The sequence below is a fragment of the Myzus persicae genome, unplaced genomic scaffold, assembly GCF_001856785.1.
Source record: "Myzus persicae strain clone G006 unplaced genomic scaffold, MPER_G0061.0, whole genome shotgun sequence".
NCBI classification, from domain to species: domain Eukaryota; kingdom Metazoa; phylum Arthropoda; class Insecta; order Hemiptera; family Aphididae; genus Myzus; species Myzus persicae.
This window is the reverse complement of record NW_019100515.1, coordinates 58,567-71,952: the sequence shown is the minus strand read 5'-3', so window position 1 is coordinate 71,952 and position 13,386 is coordinate 58,567. Positions and strand designations below refer to the sequence as shown.

The 13,386-nt window shown below is 31.3% G+C and overlaps 2 protein-coding genes across 9 annotated transcripts in view; both read left to right on the top strand.

Moving 5' to 3' along the window:
* The window catches only part of LOC111029602 (probable cation-transporting ATPase 13A3), a 28,636-nt gene extending 22,695 nt beyond the window's left edge, over positions 1-5,941 (top strand). For all 8 annotated transcript variants that reach the window (XM_022308693.1, XM_022308683.1, XM_022308676.1 and 5 more), the window contains 12 exons: positions 1,373-1,494; positions 1,559-1,715; positions 1,794-1,998; positions 2,138-2,354; positions 2,466-2,767; positions 2,836-3,036; positions 3,101-3,292; positions 3,363-3,627; positions 3,697-3,939; positions 4,003-4,148; positions 4,213-4,447; positions 4,527-5,941. In XM_022308693.1, the coding sequence (XP_022164385.1) occupies positions 1,373-1,494; positions 1,559-1,715; positions 1,794-1,998; positions 2,138-2,354; positions 2,466-2,767; positions 2,836-3,036; positions 3,101-3,292; positions 3,363-3,627; positions 3,697-3,939; positions 4,003-4,148; positions 4,213-4,447; positions 4,527-5,551 (3,310 nt within the window). In that variant the 3' untranslated portion in view covers positions 5,552-5,941. The remainder of the gene's footprint in view (positions 1-1,372; positions 1,495-1,558; positions 1,716-1,793; positions 1,999-2,137; positions 2,355-2,465; positions 2,768-2,835; positions 3,037-3,100; positions 3,293-3,362; positions 3,628-3,696; positions 3,940-4,002; positions 4,149-4,212; positions 4,448-4,526) is intronic.
* Positions 5,942-7,716: 1,775 nt separating this feature from the next.
* LOC111029680 (ATP synthase subunit beta, mitochondrial) lies at positions 7,717-11,304 on the top strand. The gene is made up of 8 exons (XM_022308800.1): positions 7,717-7,966; positions 8,987-9,160; positions 9,231-9,365; positions 9,446-9,607; positions 9,666-9,850; positions 9,923-10,204; positions 10,266-10,658; positions 10,732-11,304. Exons 1-8 carry the CDS (start codon positions 7,849-7,851, stop codon positions 10,846-10,848), a joined length of 1,566 nt encoding a protein of 521 aa, XP_022164492.1. The 5' UTR covers positions 7,717-7,848; the 3' UTR covers positions 10,849-11,304.
* Positions 11,305-13,386: the final 2,082 nt, after the last annotated feature.

The following is a 13,386-nucleotide window of genomic DNA, read 5'->3' as shown; positions in this document are numbered from 1 at the left end:
TGAAACACCAGCTTTTAACAAAATATTCTATTTCGGTATTTTTGGTTTTATTCAAAAAGAAATGCCTGATCGTTGAAACTTGAAATGTCACCAAATATTTATATAAGTATTTTATAGTAGGTACATGATGTCATTTTGAATTTTTAAAATATTTGTTATAATATAATATATTATGCTATTCGTAGATTCGTAATTTTTACTTTTTTAGTTTTTCATTAGGTTCCAAAAATACAGTTACATTTGTTTTTTTATAAGTGTCAGAACTCATAGGGTATTACCACTGGGTACTGGCCACTGGGTATCCTCCCTAATCTCACGATTCATGTTAACTACTTATTTAATCACTTATCAAACCTATTTATTGTACAAAAATGTATAGATTGCAGATTTATTTCAATAAAAAAAAAACGGTCAGAATAGTTTAGACAACATTTTTAAAATTACGAAAATTTTCTAAAACTATTTTTTTAGTTAACATTTTCATTTTTTATAGCTAAGGATAAATAATGTAGTACAAGGTTCATCGTTCGTTGATTTTATAGAAGATTAATATATATGCGATTTTGAGGTTAAAATAACTTGACGAAATTGGATATTTGACAATAACGGCCTCTCCTTTAACAAACTTTCTTATTTAATTGGTTGTAAATCAAAAAAATATTAATTGTAGGGTCTTTGTTTTGTCTGTTAATTCGTCATTGTAATATAATTAAAAGTTAAAATAAAGATAAAGCTTCCCAGTTTAAATTGGTTTTTTTCAGAGTACTCTATCTAATAAATATTGTTTTTCTTATTATAATTGTAAAACTTTATTTTTTCATTAAAAGTTTATTAGGTTTTGGTACAAACGCATTTAGTTAATCAGTCATCCAAATCAAAAGTTTTATTGATAAATAAACTAGTTACAAAATTCATAATTTTGCCAATTTATCTTTTCTTTTACTAACGTAATATTATATTTTATTTATGTTCGACATCTGACTTTTTTTAAATCATCTAAAACTGTTAAATTTCTGGTACTATTTAAAAGTCAAAAATAAAAATAAATGATTGAGGTGTTTTATGTGTTCTATGTTTGATCCAAGCGATGTCATAATAATTATTCATGCATGGAGTACAATTGTAGCAACTATTATTTAACTCTTGCGAAAGTCGCATTCAAATATACACACATAAATAAATGATTTCTTTTAATTTATTGACTAAAAAATTTTACCGATGGGTGATTTGTTTAAATTTTGTTAGATATAAATCTGATCTTGAAAAATGTAATTGTACTCAGTTTAGAAGTCTCCTCTAATTAGTACCTAGTAATAGGAATAATAGTCTTATAAATAATTAATAAAACGTTTGTATATATTTTAAATTTTAGCAAAGAAGAACTTTTGTTAGCCAATAACATTAGCAATTTGGATTCTATTGCAATTGAAGAAAACCACATAGCATTAGAAATAAAATCCATTAGGATACATTTAAATGATGGATCATGTCAAGGCTTGTTTCACTTTGATATTTAAAAAAAATGAAGATGTATATTAATCTTTATTTTTTTTATTAGATGTAAGTCAAATAAGAGCAGTAGAAATAAAAAAGATCTGCTACGTTTGGTGCGATATTCAAGGGAAATTCCAAAAACTTGTCGGTTTGGATCGAGGTTTAACAACGGCACAACTGCATACATATAAAGGTTATTCTGTGCAAGAACAATTAATCAGGTATCACATTGTTTGAAAGCGTTTAATATCTCATGACAACATTACATTTAAGCTTATGTTGATTTTATGGAATTACAGAAAATGCATTTATGGAGAAAACAAAATCAATGTACCTACTCAAAATATATTATCACTGATATGGCTAGAAGTTCTTAATCCTCTATATATTTTCCAAGCTTTTTCTCTTGTAGTATGGTTTTCAGAAGGTTATGTGTATTATTTAGGAGCCATAGTTATCATGTCAGTTTTTGGAATAACATCATCAGTTATACAAACTCGTGCGGTAATTAATTAATATTTTAATTTATTATGTGCGAAGTGATAGGTAACCTTACTGTCTCGACGAATAACATTTTTACAGAAGAAACATACTAATAATTCCCAAAACTTAGTAAAAACGACGAGTATCTTTTTTGTTTCAGAACCAAAGGACTTTATTAGAAACTGTAAATACCCTAGATAAAGTGACAGTATGCCGTGATATGGGTGGAGCTAATTCTGCAGCTATTTATGAAGATATTCCCACAACAGATTTGGTACCGGGTGACATAATTGTTGTACCTAGAATTGGATTTGAAGTACCATGTGATATAGCTTTACTTTGTGGAACATGTGTCGTTAATGAAAGTATGCTAACAGGTAATCATGATTAATTATTTTAATTATTTTTAAAAAAAGTCAAATTTTATATCGATAAATTATTTGAAATTAATAGGAATTAAATTTTCAATTGGAATTTTTTATTTTTAGGTGAAAGTGTACCAGTGCTCAAGACTGCATTACCTAATATAAATCTTTTGTACAATGAACGTGAAGATGCAAATCATACTTTATTTTCTGGAACGAAAGTTTTGCAAGCACGATATTTTTCTGATAGAAAGGTTCACGGAGTAGTCTTAAGAACGGGATACTTGACAGCAAAAGGATCATTGGTAAGATCAATTCTATATCCCCCACCGGCTGACTTTAGGTTTGATAAGGATACATATCGTTTTATTTGGATTTTGGCTGCGGTGGCGACTTCTGGTTCAATTTATACAGCAGTGTCAAAAGTAAGTAATATAATATGTTTAGGTTTAAATCTTTATACTAACATTTTTTATTAATGGACACTGTATAGGCATCTAGAGGGTTGACAGTTTTTGACATCCTAGTTAAGTCTTTAGATCTGTTTACAATAGTTATTCCACCAGCACTTCCAGCTGCAATGACGGTTGGAAGACTATATGCATTACGAAGACTTCAAAAACATCAACTTTCTTGCATGAATACGAGAGTTATAAATGTTTGTGGATCAATTGATTGCATATGCTTTGATAAAGTACGATTTTTTACTATGAAAACAACACTTATAAATTTAAATTTAAATATTTGTTTCAATACAGACAGGAACATTGACAGAAGATGGTTTGGACATGTGGGGGGTAGTACCAGTCGAAAATAACCATGAACTAGGTTCACCTATTAGAGATGTAACAACATTGTCAAACGACCATTCGTTAAAATTGGGTATGGTGACTTGTCATTCATTGACACTACTAAATTCAACCGTTTCAGGAGATCCACTTGACATAAAAGTATAATAACAATCGATAATTTTGATTTTAAACTATAGTATGTATTAGATAAATAACTTATATTATTCAGATGTTTGAGTCAACGGCTTGGTGTCTTGAAGAATTAGAAGTTTCAGATGCTTCGAAGTTCGATGTACTAATACCCTCAATTGTGCGAAATCCAACCACTTCAAATGATGGCAAACAAATAGAAATCGGTCTTATACATCAATTTCATTTTTCCTCATCACTGCAAAGAATGAGTATGATTACAAAAACTATTGGTGATCCACGTTTTATTGTTTATACAAAAGGGTCACCAGAAATGATTCAGTCATTATGTATTCCTAGTACTGGTGAGAAAAATAGTCTTAATATTTTTTGAAAGAAAATAAATGTAATACAATTTATTTTAACCGTCATAGTGCCTAGCATGACTAATACTGTATTACGGGAGTATACTGAAGAAGGATATAGAGTTATTGCTCTTGCTCATAAAGTACTTCAAAATTGTAACTTTGTTCAAATTCCAAAATTAAGACGAGAAGAAGTCGAGTGCGACCTAATTTTTTCTGGCTTAGTCATTTTAGAAAATCGCCTAAAGGATCAAACTACCCCTGTTATTGAAGAACTTCAAGGGGCGAATATGAAAATCATTATGGTTACAGGTAGAGTATATAATAAGATTACGAAAAACAGTTTTAATAAATTATTCAAAATAACTATTTTAGGTGATAACATCCTAACGGCTGTTAGTGTAGCTAAAGAATGTGGAATTGTATTGCCATCAAAGACAGTAGTTGACGTAACAGCTGATGAAAGTCAAGGATGTAGTCCAAAAATATACTATACAGCTAGTGGTATTACATCACCAATGGTACGGATTAAATTAATGTCAAAAACTTTTAATAGTGGCTTATATACTATTTTTATTTTGATAGAGAGCTACATCCACATTCGAAAACTTTCATTCGAATAAAAACGATTTAGAGCTAGAAGCTCGAGTGAACGGAGATTACAGCTTTGCGATGACTGGTCGGACATGGGCTATTATTAGGGATAAATTTCCTGTTCTTCTCCCTAGGATACTAGTTAAGGGAGCTATTTTTGCTAGAATGACATCCGAACAAAAGCAACAATTAATACAAGAACTACAGTACATTGGTTATCATGTCGGTGAGATAGCAAATATTATTGTTTACTTTCTTATAGTAGTTAATTTTGTGTCATAAACATATGAAAATATAATTTTTAGCCATGTGTGGCGATGGTGCAAATGATTGCGGAGCGTTACGAGCTGCACATGTTGGAGTTTCATTATCAGAAGCAGAATCGTCAGTGGCATCACCATTTACATCACACATAGCAAATATTTCTTGTATGCCTCGTATCATTCGAGAAGGACGAGCGGCACTTGTGACATCATTTGGAATTTTTAAATTTATGGTTCTCTATAGTTTGTTGGAGTTTACTTCAACGTTTATTTTGTATAACATAGACAGTAACTTGACGGATTTCGAGTACTTGTTTATTGATATTGGTTTAGTGGTAAACTTTATGTTCTTTTTCGGCAGAAATGAAGCTTTTCAGGGATCATTATTTAAAAAGCCTCCGTTAACAAGACTATTATCATTTATCCCTATGTTTTCGATGGTTGCAAACTTACTTGTAATGGTATCAACACAAGTTTTATCTTTTTACTTAGTGCATAATTTTTCTTGGTTCAAACCATTCGACTATACTCATCCAAAAGAGTATAGATGTTATGAAAATTATGCAGTTTATTCTGTTTCTCAGTTTCAATACATAATATTGGCTCTAATATTTTCGTATGGGAAACCATACCGAGGACCAATTTACAAAAATACAGTCTTTTTCTCTAGTTTACTGACTATGACGGCTGTTTGTTCATATATAACGTTGTTCCCAGCCGATTGGATTAAGGAATTATTACAATTGCAATTTCCTCCGTTCATGGAATTCCCAATAATTGTGGTTACATTAGCTGTAGTTGATTGTATCTTATGTCTGGGTATAGAGTATTTTATAGTTGATTATTTGCTAACAAAAAAATTGAAATTGGGATCATATGATTCTAGTAATGACCACCTATATCATTCAGTGAAAGTCGAACTAGATTCTTCTCCTGGATGGCCACCTATTTGCAAACATCAACCAATGATTACATCTTCGTCTTTAGAATGTATGCGCAAGACTGAAATTGACACAGAACAGTTTGAACGTCAAGAACGAGTTAAAACAATGAGCACTAATTTATGAATTGTAATGGCATGATCAATCTTTAGTTTAGGATTGATAAATCAAAGGAAATAAAATGCTTTAAAGTATACATTTCGCATATTATATAAAACGGATAACGATTTTCAAGGTTTACAAATGCACTATAATACTTGTAGTCCAATGTACCAGTTACCACTACTAAGTAATTTCCTCATAGATATTTTTAAGAAAATAATTGTAACGGTTCATTTTTTTTTTTTGAACCATCACTACGAATATTGTTAATTAATATGGCATGTTTTATAAATGATTGACTTATGATGCTAATAATATTATTGGGCATAGTAGTTTTACATCGAACAGCTTCAAAATGTCTTATAAATGTATAAAAGTGTGACACTATTAAATCATAAAATATTTATATTTATATTTAATGTTTATTTTTTTAGTCGTGTTATTTATTTATAGACTTTATAGTTTCCTAAAATATGTTGCTTTATATTTGTATTTAAAACGAACAATAACCTCGATAGCCCATATGCCATTACTCATTAGTCATTAATCATTATATGAGTAAATCTTTAGACTATACTATTATGTAGACTTAAGTCTTATATTTGGCTAAATCAACAAGCATCTCAGCAAAATGATTTATTTTCCCTATCACTGTGTATATGCTCCAGTCTAACAGATCGGAATATTTATTAAGATATTAGGTACAGAGCCCACAGTTAAAATACAAAATTACAAAAATGCGAGGTAACACCCTACCTATATAAAATTTGAACAAGTGTGCCATTTCATGGTTAGGTAGGTACCTATTTTTTTAGATTCTGAGTGGAACAGAGAATTTTTTGGTTCTACAATAATGACGTGTTAATGAATTTTGATCCAACTAATATCACTTTAACGGTGTTTTAAAAACTTTTAAACTGCATGAACCTATACATTTTTCTTTTAGAATAATATAAAACCATTTATTTGTATTCATTATTTGATTTTTTGATGCAATAATAATTGTAATACGTTGGATGGTTATTCTGCATATGTTTATTCATTCGATTCGGTACCTATTTTTGTTGTTTGTAATCGAGTTTTCTTGATTAAATCAGGCCATGTTTATTATGTGTAATTTTATTATGAATTGAACTTTTTAATATTCGGTGTTGCACTGTTGCTGGGTTGAGTCTAAATTTGCTAGTTCGTACAATTCCAACATTTGCTAGATTCCTAGTCGGTGGCTGATTGTTATTAGCCAAAATATACCAATATTTACTGATCGACCTAGTAATGTGGTAATACATTTTAAAACTGATTTGAATTTGTCACTATATGTCTACTTGATTGGTCATCTTTAACGTGCGCAATGTCGTGACGGAGACTCGTACCTGCGCGTGCGGGAGTGACCCGCTATTTCGCTAACACGCAGTCACATACACAAAATATTATGATTACTTACTGCGCATACATTTACAAGACCCACGTATATGGTATATGCAATTTGAAAATTAAATAGGCTGTACAATTTCAAAGGTGATTAAAGTAAATAAAATAGAATTTTATGAAGTAATTTTTTATTCAGTACAGTTTCAAAATTCAAATTCAAATTAAGCATAATTTTATTTCAATTTTGGTAAAAATGTGGAAATTACCTAAGTACCTATACAGGAGGTTCTAATACCTTTAAAGAGCAATAGATAAAAACAAAAAAAGTTGACCAGCTAGCTTATTTACCGATGAATAATGACTGACCTACTCTCTGCAAACATAGTTTAGAAGATAAACATCGTTTTATAAAAAAACATTTTTGTTAATTATTAGCTTTTACAGTATCAACAATCTTTATAACATATTAGTTATTACATATTCAGATATTCTTATTAATCTTATAGAATTTAGAAAATATTTCAATTAAAATGTTTAAAAAAATAGTGGTGTTTGAAGTTTTTTTCAATGTTGTGCCTTTTAATTGGAGTATTTTTGAAACCGAAACTGTAATAGGTGTTTTTGGTAATTTCAAGAATAGAAATCCGTCACATCAGTCGTTGCCGCCAATTTTTTATCCAGATACAGTGTTGCCGGCCGCCCGGTGACCGGGGGAAAACACATGTTCAACCGCGGACAGCTGACGGCGCTCGTCCCGCAGAGGTGAACACACTGCGCCCTACACCGGGACGGTTGCGCGGGGGACACGGGCAGCATAGGCGTAGGTCGTCCATTTTGTCCGGTCTCACCAGCAGCCACTCGTCTTGCTCACGACACATTTCACCTCGGCCGTTCGCTCAACTCGTTTCCGTGCAATATAATTTTTTTTCCACCGTCGCCGCATCCTAATCATGTTGAACGCGTTGTCCAGGGCGGCCATTGGGGCCCTGAAGGCCAGCAAGAGCAACCTCACTCCGAAAATCGTCCAAAATGAGCTACCAAAAGCCATGGTCGCCACCTCGTCAAATTGTGAGTATGACGTCTGGCGCGGCGTTTTCTCTTATCTTACTGGCCGGCTAGCGGGGGAAACTCGGCCGACTCGTCAATTTTTTGGACTTACTATCGGCCGTTTTCCGTCTCTTTTTCGGCGTTTCTGGGTCAACGCGATCGGGGCCGTTTCGGTTTTCGGTGTGTACGTAGGTCCATCGTTCGCCTTAATGGCCCCGCCGCCGCCGCCTTTATCGTTTTGGGGTTATACCTATCAGCGATTCTGCTGTACTTTGGATACAGGTCGAAAACGGAAAACTGTTCCGCTAAGTGTCCTTCATGTTTTTCACGTGAAAATCCTGTTTCCTTAAATACTTGACAAATGACCTTTTTTTGACCTTGGATGATTTTTCTTTGAAAACCATATAGTTACAAGTGCCCAATGACCCTTTATTTTTTTGTCGTCCTTATGACCTATTCGTCCTGATTAATTCATCCATGTTACTCTAACATTACATAATTGTGCTACAATATAGTTTTGTACAATTTTAATCGATCACTGATTACTACGATGCTCAAATCGATTTATATATATTTATAGTATCAGATTAAGTATTTCACGTATAATTGAACACCTCCATTTTCAATTGACATAAATATATAGTTAAATGAATAAATAACTTTTTTACAAATAAATAAAGTACCCAAATTTTCATATATTGTGAATGTATTATAAGCCGTCTTTTCAGTTATGAACTTGAAGCTAGTACAAAAATTAATGAAATCTAATTTGTTCAATTTGGTAGGTAGTATAAAACTGTTATTATTAATAATAATTTCTTGATAATAAATTGCCGGTATTACTTTTATCAAATCCCTAATTGTTTTTACTTCATTGTATGCTATAAATTACTTTTCTTCTTGTTCTGTATGTAGTAATATTCATAAATAACCTGCAATAAAATTGTTAACAATCTTTTTATTAAAATACCATTGACCTATTACATATTTTACAATATTTTGTTTTGAAACTCTTTGATAAATATGTTTTATTACATTTAGCTAACAACAAAGCTGCTGCCAAGCCAATGGCTGGTACATCACAAGGCCGTATTGTTGCTGTTATTGGTGCCGTTGTTGATGTACAATTCGATGAAGAACTACCACCCATCCTCAATGCTCTTGAAGTACAAAACAGGTCTCCACGTCTTGTACTTGAAGTTGCCCAGCATTTGGGTAATTATATTTTGTTATTATTATCAAATACTAAAAAACATCTGCAACCTCGCTATTTATTCTAATATAGGTGAGAATACTGTCAGAACTATTGCTATGGATGGTACTGAAGGTCTTGTCAGAGGACAAGGAGTACTTGACTGTGGATCTCCAATCAGAATTCCAGTTGGTGCTGAAACTTTAGGCCGCATTATCAATGTCATTGGTAAATATATTTTTTTTTCTATTCGATTATAATTGAAATATTTAAGATTCTCACTATTCAAATAATTATATATTTTTAAGGTGAACCAATTGATGAGAGGGGCCCCATTGAAACTGATAAGACCGCACCCATTCATGCTGAAGCACCTCCTTTTGTTGAAATGAGTGTTGAACAGGAAATTTTGGTTACTGGAATCAAAGTTGTAGATTTATTAGCCCCTTACGTAAAGGGAGGAAAAATTGGTAATTATAAAATTACTTGTCCATTGAAGTTTATATTTATAAATATGTCTGTATGTAGGTTTGTTCGGAGGTGCTGGAGTAGGAAAAACTGTATTGATTATGGAACTGATCAACAATGTTGCTAAGGCTCATGGTGGTTACTCAGTATTTGCTGGTGTAGGAGAAAGAACACGTGAAGGTAATGACTTGTACCATGAAATGATTGAGTCCGGTGTAATTTCCCTCAAGGACAAAACCTCAAAGGTATATTATTTTTGTAATTATGTAGGTGTAATGGGTATTAGACAAAATATTAAAATTGTTGTATTATTACAGGTAGCGTTGGTATATGGTCAGATGAACGAACCTCCTGGCGCTCGTGCCCGTGTTGCTCTTACTGGTCTGACCGTTGCTGAATACTTCAGAGATCAAGAAGGACAAGATGTATTGCTTTTCATCGACAATATTTTCCGTTTTACACAAGCCGGTTCTGAAGTATCTGCTTTGTTGGGTCGTATCCCATCTGCTGTAGGTTATCAACCAACTTTGGCCACTGACATGGGTACTATGCAGGAAAGAATTACCACTACCAGCAAAGGATCCATTACCTCAGTACAGGTAAATAGTTTTGTATTTTTATTAAATTGTGATAATTATTTCACAAATAATGTTTTTATAGGCTATCTACGTACCTGCTGACGATTTAACTGATCCTGCTCCAGCTACAACTTTCGCCCATTTAGATGCTACCACTGTATTGTCTCGTGCCATCGCTGAGTTGGGTATCTACCCAGCTGTAGATCCATTGGATTCTACATCCCGTATTATGGACCCCAACGTAATTGGTGATGAACATTACAATGTTGCTCGTGGTGTACAGAAAATCTTACAAGACTACAAATCACTTCAAGATATCATTGCTATCTTGGGTATGGATGAACTTTCAGAAGAAGACAAATTGACCGTCGCCAGGGCCAGGAAAATCCAGAGGTTCTTGTCCCAACCTTTCCAAGTAGCTGAGGTCTTTACTGGACATCCAGGAAAATTGGTACCACTTGAAGAAACAATCAAAGTAAATTGAATTACTTATAGTTAATGGTTTTTAATAAGTTATTTAATTATATTTATTTTCCTATCAATTTTAGGGATTCTCAAAAATCTTAGCTGGTGAATACGATCATTTGCCAGAAATTGCGTTCTACATGGTTGGTCCCATTGAAGAAGTAGTTGCTAAAGCTGAAACTTTGGCCAAAAATACATAATTTATATAAATGATACTAAATGCATTCACACAAGAAGTTGTCCTCGTAAACATTTTGTATTCTTTAAAAGTAAACATTGTTGTTCGTGTTTCAGCGAATAAATTAAGTAGAGTTATGTAAATACTATTTGTTAAACGGCAAACATCAAAAACAAATGACCTAGTGCATCTTCAATGACATGTAAGCATGTTGTATCACAATAAAAACTGTTTTTTTTTAATGCTGCCAGTTTTCGCCATTTAGATCATTTTTCTGTAACAATTACAATATAAATTTTACAGTTTATGTGTATAATATACTGTTGTTATTGCAAACCATATACCTGATTTGTAATAAAATTATACTATAAAAACAATTTAAAATTTTTAGGATTCAACTTTTTACCTCAGAATATCCTTTAGGTCTGTGTAAATGTATTTTGTCGAAATAAATTACCTTTGAGGTTTTTGTTCTCTATAATAGAATGAATACTTAAGTTGTATTGTATTTTTATTTGTACACAACTATAATGTAACTTTTGGATCCAGTTTTTCGTATGAGTTGTGTTTGATGTTTCCAAAATATTGATCACGATAATGTACAAGCAAATTCAAAGTTATTCTGGAAGTCTAGACCGAAAATAGCAATTATGTTAATTGTTATAAGTGGTCAACAAATAAATTTTATGATTTGGTATTTAATTGGAATATCATAATATTGAAATGCTACTTAATATGATTAAGCCATTATTATGATCTAACTGTTATTCAGAATTCTACTAGAAAAAAAAAATAATACCTAAATGCAAGTTACCTACTATTGAGCAACTATTAAATGAGTTAAAAGTTACAATTTGACCAATATTAAGTATTAGGGCCAGTTGTACAATCTACGGTTACACTTCGATGTTGATAACAGATTTTATAACCGGCCAAAATTGGCCGATTAAACTTTTAATCAGAGATGGTAATATAGTAATATACCTTAATAAATAATAAACCTAATATACCTTTTTAATTTTTTTATTTTCGTAAAGAATCATTCAAGTTCAGTTTTTTAAAGTGCTTACAACCTATGGATATATTGTTAGTGCTTACGCATGATTAGGTATTTTGTGCAATCAATCATGGTCTTATACATATTATTACATCGCCTTCTACTAAAAATGATAACATAATATTATCATGCTCCTACCTACAATCATTAAATTATATGGACTTTTTTGTTTAGGTCGTAGTCAAAACTCAAAAGATAACAATTTGATTCGGTGCCATATAAATATTTTTTTTTATTTTTCGACTAATTTATATTAAGATCACATTTTTTTATAAGGTAATATTATTGGTACTATTAATTCAACAGAAGTACAGTACTATTATTAGTCTATTCGATAATAAGTTAATTGGAGCTATTACCTATTGACCTACTTCATATACAACAAATTAGTGAAATAAAATCGCAACAATTAAATCTGTCTTATTTATATATGACCGCTGCTGGTTACTGACTACTGTGATAGCATGCACTACATGGCGATGAATACAGCCGAATATCTACAGTTATTTATTCTTAATGATTTTAGATTCGTTGGCCTATAGGTTTATAGAGATTTAAAATGTTGGCATAGTTTTTTATAAATTTACTAACAGTGATGGCAAACTAATCTTCAAAGACGATGATACTTATTGGTAACTTCTTTTACAATAGCATAGTGTTCTATGATAGTAGTATACAACAACGGCATTTGAATTGCAGCACTGTGTTCCGCCCAGGCGTCGAAAGGTGAAACATGGCAATTTTATTTTTGATTAATTTCATTGTTCGACAATAATAGAAATATGAAAAACTACTAAAGGAAACTCTATCGTTGATCGATTAATATTTAGTACTTTTATATTGTAACACCATTGGAACTGCTTAATAAAGCAGTATTTTTATAAATTGTAATTTAACATTTTCGGTGAATATTTATCGATATACTTGAGGACCCATGATTCTGTTCAAAAACTAACCTAACGTTATGACTTCCCATGTAGTATCAAACTTGCGATTTGAATGCAGTTAAAATGTTTTTAAATAGTCATATTAATTCAGATTTTTCCTTTAAAATTGACGATTGTTCACCAGAGGCATAACAATTTTGACTCATTTTTAACTATTTTTATGTGAAATGTAATTTAATATAGTATTATAATTTCAAAAAATGATGAGAAGAACATGTCAAAACATCGATAACTTTGAGAACAACTTTTTTATTAAAATGTCCTCAATTTGGTGTAATATATAGGTATCGAATTTACCACTAAAAAATAAAAATTAACCAGTATAATACATAAAAATAATTTAAAAATTAACCAGTATAATACATAAAAATAATTTAAAAATAAAATGTACAACGTAAATATTGAGCACTAATATTGTTTTAGTAATTTATTCTTAAAGATACATTTCCGCTGAATACGATGGTGTAATTATAGTTTAAATACGATTTTTAGTTTTTTAATTATAATTTTTTAAAGGTAATAAAGTCGAGTAGGTCTCTATCTCTATCTCGAGTCA

What these genes read in the sequence shown, in the direction of transcription:
- LOC111029680 (XM_022308800.1), top strand. Translation starts at nt 7,849, where the DNA reads ATGTTGAACGCGTTGTCCAGGGCGGCCATTGGGGCCCTGAAGGCCAGC. An exon ending in TGAAGTTGCCCAGCATTTGG is followed by an intron (nt 9,161 to 9,230) that starts GTAATTATATTT and finishes ATTCTAATATAG; the next exon opens with GTGAGAATACTGTCAGAACT. An exon ending in CGTAAAGGGAGGAAAAATTG is followed by an intron (nt 9,608 to 9,665) that starts GTAATTATAAAA and finishes GTCTGTATGTAG; the next exon opens with GTTTGTTCGGAGGTGCTGGA.